Below are 15,766 nucleotides of genomic sequence, written 5' to 3' on the forward strand. Positions count from 1 at the left end.
TGTTTCAAGTCATTAATTGCTAGGCAATTTATGGTACGTTTGTCACTCAATCTTTGGGATTCACCCTTTAAATCATCCTGTTGACGTGTGTGTGTGTGTGTGTGTGTGTGTGTGTGTGTGTGTGTGTGTGTGTGTGTGTGTGTGTGTGTGTGTGTGTGTGTGTGTGTGTGTGTGTGTGTGTGTGTGTGTGTGTGTGTGTGTGTGTGTGTGTGTGTGTGTGTGTGTGTGTGTGTGTGTGTGTGTGTGTGTGTGTGTGTGCATGCGTGCGTCTGTACGCGTGTGTCTCTATGTGTGTGCCTGTGTCTCTGTGTCTCTCTGTGTGTTCCCCAGGGCTTCAGTGGAAACAAGTTGAGCTCTCTGTCTCTGGGCCAGGGCCAGGGCCCCATCGCCATGAGCTTGATTGAGACGGGTGTGAAGGAGGGCACCTGGGTGGTTCTACAAAACTGTCACCTGGCCACCTCATGGATGTCCACTATGGAGAGAGTGTGTGAGGTCAGAGGGCAGCTTGCACTGTGATGACACACCTCAAGTCTCAATATTATAATAATCATTTAGTTGGTTAATTTGATGTGGGGATTACAGTGGCACTTAACCAGTTTTTCCCTTCAATGCTGCAGGACTGTTTTGAGTATACTGATTGGAATATGTTCAACGATTTATCCACCCAGGACTCATACATCAACATTGAGGAATATACATCATCAGTCACAGGTTGCATTAGGAAATTTGTTGATGATGTTGTACCCACAATAACAATCCGGACATACAGTACCCCAACCAAAGACCATGGATGAAGGGAGAAATCCGTACCATGCTGAGAGACCGTACTGCAGCATTCAATGTTAGTACAATGAACCGCGATGATTTGGTGGCGTACAAGGCAAGTAGGTACGATCTCAGTGAATCCATTAGGCAAAAATAGACAGACTCAAATGTATGTCAATGAATGACAACTCAGACTCTCGACGCATGTGGCAAGGACTACAGACTATCACGGACGACAAAGGCAAATCCAGCTGTGTGGTGCCCACCGAAGCCTCCCTCCCAGACAAGCTTAACACATTATATGCTTGCTTCGAGGCAGACAATACTTAACCATCCAGGAAGTCTCTCGCAAATTTGGACGACCAGCTGCTTTCGCGACCTGAGAATGATTTGAGGAAGACTCTTCATAAAGCTTCCGGCATCCATGGCACATCTGGCCACTTCCTCAGAGTCTGTGCTGACCAACTTACCGCTCTACCAGATCTACGTAAGATGCCATTTCCATCACTATTCACTCAACCTTAAAACATCAACATTTCTCGCTAGAAAACAGTGATGGCCTCCACTAAAAAGAGGAGGATCCCATTAGCTTTTTATAGGCTAGGCCTACTATATTTATTTCTCAATTTTCCTAATATTAAGCACGTTGTTTATCTTTACATCTGGAGTATAGCCTACCTGGCTGGCATGAAAATGAACCATGGGAAAATCGTCCGACATTCGCTATTTAAGTGAATAGATTAGATGTATTTTGTCCCGCTGCCTCTGTTTCGAGACAGGTGCATGATAATGGCCCATTCTAAATAAAAACAAATTTCACACATATATTATTTAGTATATATAAAGATAAGGTTAAATCAAGAATAGTCTGATGGGTGACAATATTAGCCTATCATTTGTGAATTACAGTTGAAGTCGGAAGTTTACATACACTTAGGTTGGAGTCATTAACTTGTTTTTCAACCACTCCACACATTTATTGTTCACAAACTATAGTTTTGGCAAGTATGTTAGGACATCTACTTTGAACATGACAAAAGTAATTTTTTACAGAAAGATTATTTCACTTATAATTCACTGTATCATGTCATAGCGTCAGAAGCTGATAGGCTGATAGGCTAATTGACATAATTTGCGTCAATTGGAGGAGTACCTGTGGATGTATTTCAAGGCCTACCTTCAAACTCAGTGCCTCTTTGCTTGACATCATAGGAAAATGAAAATAAATCAGCCAAGACCTCAGAAAAATAATTGTAGACCTCCACAAGTTTGGTTCATCCTTGGGAGCAATTTCCAAACGCCTGAAGGTACCACGTTCATCTGTACAAACAATAGAACGCAAGTATAAACACCATGGGACCACGCTGCCGTCATACTGCTCAGGAAGGAAACGCGTTCTGTCTCCTAGAGATTTACGTACTTTGGTGCGAAAAGTGCAAATCCATCCCAGAACAACAGCAAAGGACCTTGTGAAGATACTGGAGGAAACAGGTACACAAGTATCTATATCCACAGCAAAACGAGTCCTCTTTCGACATAGCAAGGAAGAAGCCACTGCTCCAAAACAGCCATAAAAGAGCCTGACTACGGTTTGCAACTGCACATGGGGACAAAGATCATACTTTTTGGAGAAATGTCCTCTGGTTGGATGAAACAAAAATGGAACTGTTTGGCCATAATGACCATTTTTTTGTTTGGAGGAAAAAGGGGAGGCTTGAACACCATCCCAACCATGATGCACGGGGGTAGCAGCATCATGTTGTGGGGGTGCTTTGTTGGAGGAGGGACTGGTGCACAAAATAGATGAAGAAATGATGTGGCTATATTGAAGCAACATCTCAAGACATCAGTCAGAAGTTAAATCTTGGTCGCAAATGGGTCTTCCAAATGGACAATGACCCCAAGCATACTCAGGTATGCTTTGAGGGACTCCCATGTGGAAGTGCAGGACATAGGTGGGGTTTAATTAATTTCTAGAAATAAAAATGACACACTACTTCTCTGAGAGGAAAATGGAGTTAAGATGCCATTGACAACACATAGGTTGCTGGGGAAACTCTAGCTCAAGCACTAATGGTGAATGGTCAGAAATAACAATACTCTCATAAGTACACCTCTGAAGGTTAGGCAGAAGTTTTTTGTCCAAAAATAGGTAATCAATGCAGGAGTACATTTGATGAAATATTTTTTTTTTTAAAGGAATACTGTCTATCTGGAGGGTAGAGGAAATGTCAGGCCTCACACACAGCATATTTCTGAAGAAAATCTTGAACAATGCACACTTAGAAGTGACTGTAGTGAGTGCTAGTCAAGAACTGGGGATATTGTACAGTTGAAATCACCCCCTAAAATCAACAAATGGCAATCTAAATTGGGTATAACAGATAAAAAGGTAGAAATGGAACTTGAATCGTCCCAATTGGGAGCATAAACACTAGCCAAAACAAGAGGGATAGAAAACAGTTTAACAGTTCCTATGACGTATCGTCCCTTAGGATCAGGAATAGCCTCAGAAGCTATAAAGGGAGTAGATCTATCAACCAAAATGGCAGCACCTCTTGATTTACTATGAAATAGTTGACCAACTCACCAGTCCTCAAATGAGTCTTATGTAGAAATGCTAAATTTGCATTCAAACCCTTTAAATGTGTCAGCGCCCTCTTACATTTCACAGGGTTGTTAGCGCCTTTGATGTGCCACAAAATGTCCTTGATGGTATTATTTTGGCCACCCTGAGCATTGCCGTTATACAACGCTGTCATTAGAGCATAGAGTGGAAAAGCAATGAATACCCACAAGACCCAGGATAACTTGTCTCAGGGTAATAATGTACTGTGTAAGAGGAACTCAGCAAAAAAAGAAACATCATCTCACTGTCAACTGCGTTTATTTTCAGCAAACTTAACATGTGTAAATAACGTAACAAGATTCAACAACTGAGACATAAACTGAAGAAGTTCCACAGACATGTGACAGAAATGGAATAATGTGCCCCTGAACAAAAGGGTGGTCAAAATCAAAAGTAACAGTCAGTATCTGGTGTGGTCACCAGCTGCATTAAGTACTGCAGTGCATCTTCTCCTCATGGACTGCACCAGATTTGCCGGTTCTTGCTGTGTAATGTTACCCCACGCTTCCACCAAGGCACCTGCAAGTTCCCAGACTTTTCTGGGGGGAATGGCCCTAGTCCTCACCCGCCGATCCAACAGGTCCCAGATGTACTCAATGGGATTGAGATCCGTGCTTTTCGCTGGCCATGGCAGAACACTGACATTCCTGTCTTGCAGAAAATCACGCACAGAACGAGAAGTATGGCTGGATGAGCCTGCAGGAAGGGTACCACATGAGGGAGGAGGATGTCCTCCCTGTAACGCACAGCGTTGAGATTGCCTGCAATGACAACAAGCTCAGTCCGATGATGCTGTGACACACCGCCCCAGACCATGACGTACCCTCCGCCTCCAAATTGATCCCGCTCCAGAGTACAGGCCTTGGTGTAACACTCATTCCTTCGACGATAAACGCGAATCCGACCATCACCACGGGTGAGACAAAACCGCGACTCATCAGTGAAGAGCACTTTTTTGCCAGTCCTGTCTGGTCCAGCGATGGTGCTTTTGTACCCATAGGCAAACATTGTTGCTGCTGGTGTCTGGTAAGGACCTGCCTTACATCAGGCCTTCAAGTCCTCAGTCCAGCCTTTCTCGGCCTATTGCGGACATACTGAGCACTGATGGAAGGATTGTGTGTTCCTGGTGTAACTCGGGCAGTTGTTGTTGCCATCCTGCAGGTGTGATGTTCAGATGTACCGATCTTGTGCAGGTGTTGTTACATGTGGTCTACCACTGCGAGGACGATCAACTGTCCTTCCTGTCTCCCTGTAGCGCTGTCCTAGACGTCTCACAGTATGGACATTGCAATTTGTTGCCCTGGCCACATCTGCAGTCTTCATGCCTCTTTGCAGCATGCCTAAGGCACATTCACGCAGATGAGCAGGGACCTTGGACATCTTTCTTTTGGTATTTTTCACAGTCAGTAGAAAGGTCTCTTTTAGTATCCTAAGTTTTCATAACTGTGACCTTAATTGCCTACCGGCTGTAAGCTGTTAGTGTCTTAAGGACCGTTCCACAGGTGCATGTTCATTAATTATCTATGGCTCGTTGAACAAGCATGGGAACAGTGTTTAAACCTTTTACAATGAAGATCTGTGGAGTTATTTGTATTTTTATTAATTATCTTTGAAAGACAGGGTCCTGAAAAAGGGACGTTTCTTTTTTTGCTGTTTATTTGGAAAACAAAAAAGAGTGACATTAGAACTCAACAATTCAATCTCCTTCCTCCCCCCACCCCAGACAATACCTTCCCAAACTAAGTACAAGCCTAAATAGAATTGTTTTAAAAGTTTTCTTTGCACAGTATATCTGTGAGATTGTGGTGTTAACCCAAACCCACAGTCCCGCCCTTTAAAGTAGTGTTCTGTTTTGGTGAATCAAGCAGCAAAAATAAGAGGAAAAAATACAAGTGAATCCCATGTGCAAATAAAATTAGGAAAGCACCACATGTATAAAATTATATTCCCAGTCTTATAACAGGTATTGAGAGAGAAAATGTAGCAAGAAGCTCAGCCAAAACCTCTCATGTGAGGTAAGCAAATCATCGTGAAACGACCCAAAACAAGTTGGGCAATGTGCAGTCAAGACCACAAAACTATGTCTGTGCAACGTTGAAAGTTTGCCGTGTATAAATTATGTTAAAAACATTCAACATTGAATTGAAGACTCCCCAAAAACTCTGAACATTTACTGTTTACTGGGTCGAGACAAATGGATGTGGTAAACAAATATCCCAAAATTGTTTGGGTCATTGAGACAATATGGAAACAAACTCAATAGGTCAATGAGATAACATTGAAACAAAGGAATGACATAAACCATTAATAAAAGGAAATAAAAATGACTGAAGGCTTTTTGAGGCAAGCACACTGGGTGACCAAAACATTTGATCACATCAAATAAGCCTGAGTGGGTTCACCAACTCCCGAACTATACAGGAAGAGTACAGTTATAACTAAAGATAGTTATACCACAGGTGGGCTACTTACTTACTATCCACTGTTGGCAAGCAACAGTTGCTGATCAATGAGCAAGTTCAAGACTTCTTGATGTGGCGTTGAATGTGAGCCATACCCTCCTCTGGAGAATCAACGGTGTAGTCTTTTCCATCATGAGAAAGTCATAGACGGGCCGGCAATCGCAGTCCATACTTCACACCTGGATGGTACCATAGTAGTCGTTTGGCCTGCACGAAAGATGCGCGCTGCCTGGACACAGTGGGGGAGGAGTCCTGGTAGCTCTGTCCTTGAAAGCTCAGAGTGGTATTGCAGGCTCATTGGAGAATCTCCATCTTCTCATGGAAGAAGTGCACTCGAAGAATGAGGTCACGGTGCCTCTCACCGTCCCGGGGCTTTGGGCACAGTGACCGGTGGGCACGGTCAATCAGGGGCTTCTCATCCATGGCAAGAACATCCTTCAGCAGATGAAATCCGCGAGGCATTTCCGCTGACTCTGGAATTGATACCAGTCTCAGACTATTGCGGCAAGAAAATCCCTCTAAGCTCACACAGCTCTCCTGTACCTTTTTCAGATCCGCAGTCAGGCGTTTTACGTCAGCCTCCAGGGAGGTAGTCAGGTCAGAGACACTGGTGGCGGAGGTCACCAGTGGTGCAATCTTCATCATGTGTAACTCTCTTGTTGTTTTGAGTGATGTGATGGCTGGCGCTGTCTTGTTTCGCAGGATAGTTAAATCTGCTTTTAAAGTTGCAGAAACCCCTTGTATTCAGGCCTCAATCGTAGCAACTACCTCCGTTTTCATTTAAACTATCTACATTTACATTTACATTTAAGTCATTTAGCAGACGCTCTTATCCAGAGCGACTTACAAATTGGTGCATTCACCTTATGACATCCAGTGGAACAGCCACTTTACAATAGTGCATCTAAATATTTTAAGGGGGGAGGGGGTGAGAAGGATTACTTTATCCTATCCTAGGTATTCCTTAAAGAGGTGGGGTTTCAGGTGTCTCCGGAAGGTGGTGATTGACTCCGCTGTCCTGGCGTCGTGAGGGAGTTTGTTCCACCATTGGGGAGCCAGAGCAGCGAACAGTTTTGACTGGGCTGAGCGGGAACTGTACTTCCTCAGTGGTAGGGAGGCGAGCAGGCCAGAGGTGGATGAACGCAGTGCCCTTATTTGGGTGTAGGGCCTGATCAGAGCCTGGAGGTACTGAGGTGCCGTTCCCCTCACAGCTCCGTAGGCAAGCACCATGGTCTTGTAGCGGATGCGAGCTTCAACTGGAAGCCAGTGGAGAGAGCGGAGGAGCGGGGTGACGTGAGAGAACTTGGGAAGGTTGAACACTAGACGGGCTGCGGCGTTCTGGATGAGTTGTAGGGGTTTAATGGCACAGGCAGGGAGCCCAGCCAACAGCGAGTTGCAGTAATCCAGACGGGAGATGACAAGTGCCTGGATTAGGACCTGCGCCGCTTCCTGTGTGAGGCAGGGTCGTACTCTGCGGATGTTGTAAAGCATGAACCTACAGGAACGGGCCACCGCCTTGATGTTAGTGGAGAACGACAGGGTGTTGTCCAGGATCCCGCCAAGGTTCTTAGCGCTCTGGGAGGAGGACACAATGGAGTTGTCAACCGTGATGGCGAGATCATGGAACGGGCAGTCCTTCCCCGGGAGGAAGAGCAGCTCCGTCTTGCCGAAGTTCAGCTTGAGGTGGTGATCCGTCATCCACACTGATATGTCTGCCAGACATGCAGATCTCAGAGCATAGTAGCTTGATGGCCTCAAGAATGTTCTTTTCAGCGCAACCAGGTAAAGCCGCACCTCTGGGTAAAATGTTAGTATCCGGCCCTCAGACTCAGGAGAGGGTGGTGATAAAAATGGGTCTTGTAGGCCGGGTTTTCTCAAAGTCGTGTTTTTGGTTGTTGACATGCTGTCATTTGAAAGCACAGTAGTCTTGTGTATAACGGAAAGGGATCACCAAACTAATATTTGAAAATAAATATGTTTTTGCTGCAAAATTCAAATAAACTTTAAGAATACTGCGGGAGCAAATGGAAAACACGTCAGTTGCACATTGCGCCCCCCCCCCTCCCCCAAAACATGTTCTAATGAAGCCGGTGAAGGGGGTGGTTAGCTCGTCAATGTTAACGGCTGAGTCTCAAAGTATATTCAAATCAGCTCTAGCAAAGCAGTCCTGTAGCATAATCTTTGTTTCTGGTGACCATTTCTTAACCAAGCGAGTCACGAGTACTTCCTGTTTCTGCTTGTAAATAGAAAGCAGGAGTACGGCGTCAAATCAAATCAAATTTATTTATATAGCCCTTCGTACATCAGCTGATATCTCAAAGTGCTGTACAGAAACCCAGCCTAAATCCCCAAACAGCAAGCAATGCAGGTGTAGAAGCATGGTGGCTAGGAAAAACTCCCTAGAAAGGCCAAAACCTAGGAAGAAACCTAGAGAGGAACCAGGCTATGTGGGGTGGCCAGTCCTCTTCTGGCTGTGCCAGGTGGAGATTATAACAGAACATGGCCAAGATGTTCAAATGTTCATAAATGACCAGCATGGTCGTATAATAATAAGGCAGAACAGTTGAAACTGGAGCAGCAGCACAGTCAGGTGGACTGGGGACAGCAAGGAGTCATGTCAGGTAGTCCTGGGGCATGGTCCTAGGGCTCAGGTCCTCCGAGAGAGAGAAAGAAAGAGAGAAGGAGAGAATTAGAGAACGCACACTTAGATTCACACAGGACACCGAATAGGACAGGAGAAGTACTCCAGATATAACAAACTGACCCTAGCCCCCCGACACATAAACTACTGCAGCATAAATACTGGAGGCTGAGACAGGAGGGGTCAGGAGACACTGTGGCCCCATCCGAGGACACCCCCGGACAGGGCCAAACAGGAAGTATATAACCCCACCCACTTTGCCAAAGCACAGCCCCCACACCACTAGAGGGATAACTTCAACCACCAACTTACCATCCTGAGACAAGGCTGAGTATAGCCCACAAAGATCTCCACCATGGCACAACCCAAGGGGGGGGGCGCCAACCCAGACAGGATGACCATGTCATGATCCGATGGCGGACGATGGAGGGCCTTGTATGCTTGCTTGTGGGTAGAATAACAGTGGTCTAGGACTTTTTCACCTCTGGTGGCGTTGGAGACGTGTTGATTGGAGATCATCCTTCTTGTTATTAAGTGGCCAGTAGAATGGAGAGAAGAAATGGCCGGTTTTCCCTACGTCTTAATCTCACCAGGATCCCTCCCCCTTGCCTCTGTAATGCTGGCATTTCCTCTTGGGTAGCCCGAAAATTAGGTAGCCCAACCAAATCTCGCTTAGGGCCCCCAAAAGGCAGCCCTAACTACATTTTAGCATTCAACACTATTGTTCCTTCAAAGCTCAACCCCAAGCTCAGAGCCAAGGGTCTAGACACCATCTTCAGGGTCTAGACACCATCCTCTGCAACTGGACTTCCTGATGGGATGTAGTAGGCTGTGAGGATTGACAACAACACCTCCTCCACACTGACTCTTAACACAGGGGCCCCCCAGCAGTGTGTCATCATCTCTCTGCTGTACTCCCTGTTTCCCCACGACTGCCTAGCTTTGCACGACACCAACTCCGTCATCAAGTTTGCTGATGACACCACAGTTGTAGGCCTGATAACCAACAACAATGAGTCAGCCTATAGGGTGGAGGTAAGTGAACTGGCATTGTGGTGCCAGGACAAAAACCTCTCCCTCAACGTCAGCTAAACAAAGGATTTGACTATTGACTTCAAGAGGGAACATTACCCGATCCACACAAACAGGACTGCAGTAAACAGAGTCAGCAGTTTTAAGTTCCTTGGTGTCCATGTCACAGAGGACTTGACATGGACCAACAACACCACACTTGGCAAGAAGGCGCAACAGCGTATCTATTTCATAAGGCATCAAAGGAAATTCAGCATGTCACCCCCGGTCCTCGTCAAATACTACCGCTGCACCATTGAGAGTGTCCTGACCGGTTGCATCATGTTCTGGTAAGAAAATTGCTCTATCCACGACTGCAAGGCAGGGTAGGTGGTGAAGACGGCTCAGTATATCACTGGGACCGTGATCCCACCCATCTAGGCAATCTACTCAAAACAGTGCCTTAAGAAAGCCCTTAGCAACATCAAGGACCCCACACACCTAAGCTACGAGCTGTTCAGGCTCAGAGACCGTTTCTATCAACAAGTCATCAGACTGCTGAACACTTGAACTGGACTGACCACCTGCACTGACTCTCCGCATATTAGCTCACATGCACACACCCACACAGACATACACTCACAGGGCCTCCCGAGTGGTGCAGTGCTAGCTGGGCCACTAGAGATTCTGGATTCAAGTCCAGGCTCTGTCGCAGCCATCATCGACCAGGAGACCCATGGGGCGGTGCACAATTGGCCCAGGGTCGTCGGGGTAAAGGGGAGGGTTTGGCCGGTAGGGATGTCCTTTTCCCATCACGCACTAGTGACTCGTGTGGCGGGCCAGGTGCAGTGCACGCTAACACGGTCACCAGGTGCACAGTGTTTTCTTCAACACCTTGGTGCAACTGGCTTCCGAGTTAAGTGGGCATTGTGTCAAGAAGCAGTGCGGCATGGTTGGGTTGTGTTTCGGGGGGACGCACGGCCTTGACCTTCGCAACGGGTGTTGCAGCGACTAGACAAGACTGTAACTACCAATTGGATACCACCAAATTAGGGAGAAAAAGGGGTAGAAAAAAAGACATTCACTCATACACACACAAATACATTCATCCTTCAAACACATTACAACTGCTGCTACCAGACTCTTATTGTTATTGCTAAACACTGCACAATTTAAACACTTGGAATATAAATTGTGGTTTCCTGTATTATAATCATGCTTAAATGTTTATTTTATTCTACTGAGCCATTTACGTTCATATTCTTATATCTGATTTATTTTTGTTGTTGCATTGTTGTGAAGGAACCTTCAAGTGAGTATTTCGTTGGACGGTGTATACCATGTGTACCCTGTAAATACAACTAATAAAACTTGAAAAGTCCCTAGATTGTGAAATATCAAAATGGGGGATACTCACCAAATACAATGGTGTACTGCTACTGGCAACTCTGGTCCTGGAATGCCAAAACAGTTCTGGTTGTCTTTTCTACCTTGTAGTTTCACTCATTTGGTGTCCCAGGTCGGAATCAGTTCCTGATCATCAGTCCTGGAACAGTCACACCTCATGAGCTTAATTCAACTGTCCAACCCAGTGGTGTCAAATATACAGGTGTTCTGAGTAAAAATAAATACATGTATTTAAATACATAGATCCTAAAGGGATACTGCGAGATTCCGTTTTCTGTTTTTCTACTTACGCAGAGTCAGATGAACTTGTGGATATCATTCTGCATGCAGAATGAAGGAAGTTGTAGAGGTAGTTATTTTTTTTCTAAATTATAGCTTTAACCATGGTTTGAGGTTAAATAGTTTGTTTACATTTGCTTTGTTTACAAACATTGGAGTAAAACAAGCTTATATTTTGGGCTTTGATGGGGTACGACTGTTGAACTAAGCTCATGAGTCATTTTCTAAGTTATATTCTTCAAGAATCAATGAGTACATACATCCAAAAATGGATGTAGCAACTGCTGATTGCCTCTTTAAGTCAGAGTCCCCAATAACAGCTTTACAGTATAAGGGGTATAATACACTGATAAACATTTGTCTGTTTAGTATACCCCAATGTCTCTACCCTGTGTGCCTCTGTTAGGAGCTAAACCCTGACACCACCCATCCAGACTTCCGTCTGTGGCTGACCAGCTACCCCTCGCCCACCTTCCCTGTGGCAGTGCTTCAGAACGGGGTGAAGATGACCAATGAGGCGCCAAAAGGCCTTCGCGCCAACATCGCCCGCTCCTTCCTCATGGACCCCATCTCCGACCCCGAGTTCTTCTCCAGCAGCAGCAAGCCGGTGTGTGTCTGCCTGTGGATGTGTCTGTCTGCCTATGTGTGTGTGTGTGTGTGTATATATATATATATATATATATATATATATATATATATATATATATATATATATATCTACAGTACATATTTGTATGTCAGATTGTCCCTCTAAATCTATAATGATGTAGAAAGATGATCTAGTGATCTAAATGTGTGTTTGTGTGTCTCTCACAGGGTGTGTTTAAGAGGCTGCTGTATGGCCTGTGCTTCTTCCACGCGTTGATCCAGGAGAGGAAGAAGTTTGGTCCCATGGGCTGGAACATTCCGTATGAGTTCAATGAAACCGACCTGAGGATCTCTGTCCAGCAGCTCCATATGTTCCTGGAGCAGTATGAGGTACATACTATACACTACATACACCACACAAACACACACACAGAGTTTCATGACTCGCAATAAAAATGCACACATAAACATGTGTGCTATGCACACACACATACTTTTGTGTTATTGGCCCTAATTTATTATTTCTACTATTTGAATTTAGCAATACGTTTAACAACTGTCTTCTAATGTGAAAGTGCAAAAATGTATCAAGCTGACCCCCTGGCATGTATTTTTATGACTTTTTAAAATATTGGTTAGTTCCCTGTTGTAGTTCCGGATGTCCATTTTGAAAACATATTGACCCCGGCTACAGGTAACTGCTAAAATAATGGATACAAAGTATATTGGAAGCAGGTGCCTCCACACAGGTGTGGTTCCAGACTTAATTAAGCAATTAACATCCCATCATGCTTGAGGTCATTATTTTCGCTACCATGGCTATGTCCCCATAGGATGGCAGTGATCATTGAATGGTTTGATGAGCATGAAAATTATGTAAACCATATGCCATGGCCGTCTCTGTCACCAGATCTCAACCCATTTGAAGACTTGTGGGAGATTCTGATAAAATGCACAATATTTGTGGAAAAAGTAATTGTCAACCACATTAAATAGTCAGTGTCAACCTAATGTGTGGGTTGTGTTTCTTGTCTCTCTCTCTCTCTCATATACATTATTGGCTGCTTCCCAAATGGCACCCTATTCTCCAGTGTTCTAGTTCTCGTGTCCAGGACTCAGACTCGAGGTCCAGTTTTCATGACTCGTTTCATGACTTGTGACTCGACTTAGACTTGAGCGTTGGTGACTTGGACTCATACTCGCCTTCTTGATCGTTGGTGACACGGACTTGGACTCGGATTCTTGGACTCGCACACACAGCCTACATCAGCTGGTGAGCTGCGGGGCAACAAGTGATGAGTGTGGGGAGACATGCAGGCAGGCTGCGCTCCGGCTCCGCCTCTGATCATACATGTCGTGAAGGCGGCGCTTTTGTTTCCCGTAGCTAACCAGTCACCAGCCTTTAGTTTAGCTACCCTTTGCCTGGTTAAGAAACACAAGCTGCTTTACTGAATTAAAAAACAATACCATTGAGTTTACTCGTAAAACAACAGTATAGCTATGTTTTTCTCTCTTAGAAAAGTAGGTTGTCTTTAAGTACGTTGTCTTGCTCAAACCTCCCACTTTCCCAATTGCATTCCATAGCCAGGTTCTGACACGTCTCTTTCTTTTCTACGAAGAACACAGCTTGTTTCTAGCCCTAACCATTCAAAGGTATAACCCTTATTACCTGTGCTACATTTTGTTCTTTGTATCGTGCATTGGCGGTCTGCATTTTACATTCATAAACCATATTAACTAAATAATTCATCTTGCCACTACACTAAATTTGACTGGGTAAATAACTACATTTTGAGTTAATGTTGACCCTGTGAATCAGACTTAAGCACTTGGACCAGGACTCGAGCACTGGGACTCAGACTTCAGCCATATGGAATCGTGACTCGACCATTGGTGACTCGGATGTTGACTCGTACAGGAGCACAGGGGGACTTGGGACTCGACACGGACTCGAGGGTTTAGTGACTCAACTACGTCACTACTATTCCTTATACAGTGTCTTTGGAAACTATTCAGACCCCTTGACTTTTTCCACATTTTGTTACGTTACAGCCTTATTCTAAAATGTATAAAACAAATATATAATTGCAATCTACACGCAATACCCCATAATGACAGTGAAAATAGTTTTTTAGAAATGTTTGCAAATGTATTAAAAATTTAAAACATAAATACCTTATTTAAATAAGTATTCAGACCCTTTGCTATGAGACTTGAAGTTGAGCTTAGGTGCATCCTGTTTCCATTGATCATCCTTGAGGTGTTGATTGGGGTCCACCTGTGGTAAATTCAATTTTTTTGATTGGACATGACACACACCTGTCTATATAAGGTCCCACAGTTGACAGTGCATGTCAGAGCAAAAACCAAGCCATGAGGTCGACGGAATTGTCCGTAGAGGAAGAGTGGTACCGGAGATGGCTTCCGTTTTACGGACTCCTAACCAATTCTGCTATTGTGTGAGTTTTTTTGCCTTATTTGGAATTTATTTTGTACGTAATGTTTCTGCCACCATCTCTTATGACTGAAAAGAGCTTCTGGCTATTAGAACAGTGATTGCTCATCTCGTACTGGAAGATTTTTTTATTTAATGAGTCAGATGCAAAGGATTTACTTCAGACAACAGACAAGGCTCAAATCCCTGCCATTCGTATGAAGAAGAGACGGAAATATAGGGGTTGTAGGTCGGAGTGCCTTGTTAGAATCTGACAGCGAGTGTGTGACCGCCTCTACCATCAGTCCTATTAGCCAACATGTAATCGTTGAATAATTAACTGGTGAACTCCGGTCAAGACTATCCTACCAACGGGTCATTAAAAACTAAAATATCTTATGTTTCACGAGTCATGGCTGAATGATGACATACAATTGGCTGGGTTTTCCATGCATCAGCAAGAGGGAACAGCTGCCTCCGGGTAATACAAGGGGTCGTGGTCTGTGTATATTTGTCAGTAACAGCTGGTGCACGAAATCAAATATTAATGAGGTCTCAAGGTTCTGCTCGCCTGAGGTAGAGTGTCTCATGATAAGCTGTAGACCACACTATCTACCAAGAGATTTTACATCTATATTTTTCATAGCTGTCTATTTACCACCACAACCCGATGCTGACACCAAGACCGCACTCAACGAGCTGTATAAGGCTATAAGCAAACATGAAAATGTTAATCCAGAGGCGGTGCTCTTAGTGGCCGGGGTACATGTGCAACCAGAGCGAGAAAACAAACTCTAGACAACCTTTACTCCACACACAGAGAGGCATACAAAGCTCTCCCTCGCCCTCCATTTGGGAAATCTGACCATATCGCTATCCTCCTGATTCCTGCTTACAAGCCAAAACTAAAGCAAGAAATACCAGTGACTCACTCAATACGGAAGTGGTCAGATGATGCAGATTTTAAGCCACAGGATTGTTTTACTAGAACAGTCTTGAATATGTTCCGGGAGTTCTTCCGAGTACACCACATCAGTCACTAACTTCATCAATATGTGCATCGATGACGTCACCCCCACAGTGACCGTACATTCATACCCCAACCAGAAGCCATGGATTACAGGAAACATCCTCACTGAGCTAAAGGGTAGAGCTACTGCTTTCAAGGAGCGGGACTCTAACCCGGACGCTTATAAGAAATGCCCTCCGATGAACCATCAAATGGACAAAGTGTCAATACAGGACTAAGATTGAATCCTACTACACTGGCTCTGACACTCGTCGGATGTGGCAGGGCTTGCAAACTACTACAGACTACAAAATGAAGCACAGCCGTGAGCTGCCCAGTGACACGAGCCTACCAGACGAGCTAAATGACTTATATGCGTCCCCCGAGGCAAGCCTGCTTGAGATCACCAGCTGTTTCGGACGACTGCGTTGATCGTGCATAGTCACCTTACCTCGACCAACATGTACTTATTACCTCAATTAGCTTGACTAACCTGTGCCCCCGCACATTGACTCTGTACCGATACCCCCTTTATATAGCC

The 15,766-nt window shown here is 44.7% G+C and overlaps 1 protein-coding gene across 1 annotated transcript in view; it reads left to right on the forward strand.

Annotated features, from left to right (window-relative positions):
- The window catches only part of dnah7 (dynein, axonemal, heavy chain 7), a 224,626-nt gene that overhangs the window by 170,559 nt on the left and 38,301 nt on the right, over window positions 1–15,766 (forward strand). Inside the window, 3 exon segments of the mRNA XM_046362668.1 lie at window positions 331–492; window positions 11,601–11,801; window positions 12,011–12,172. Coding sequence (XP_046218624.1) covers window positions 331–492; window positions 11,601–11,801; window positions 12,011–12,172 — 525 coding nt within the window.

The sequence above is a fragment of the Oncorhynchus gorbuscha genome, linkage group LG09, assembly GCF_021184085.1.
Source record: "Oncorhynchus gorbuscha isolate QuinsamMale2020 ecotype Even-year linkage group LG09, OgorEven_v1.0, whole genome shotgun sequence".
In the NCBI taxonomy this organism is placed as follows: domain Eukaryota; kingdom Metazoa; phylum Chordata; class Actinopteri; order Salmoniformes; family Salmonidae; genus Oncorhynchus; species Oncorhynchus gorbuscha.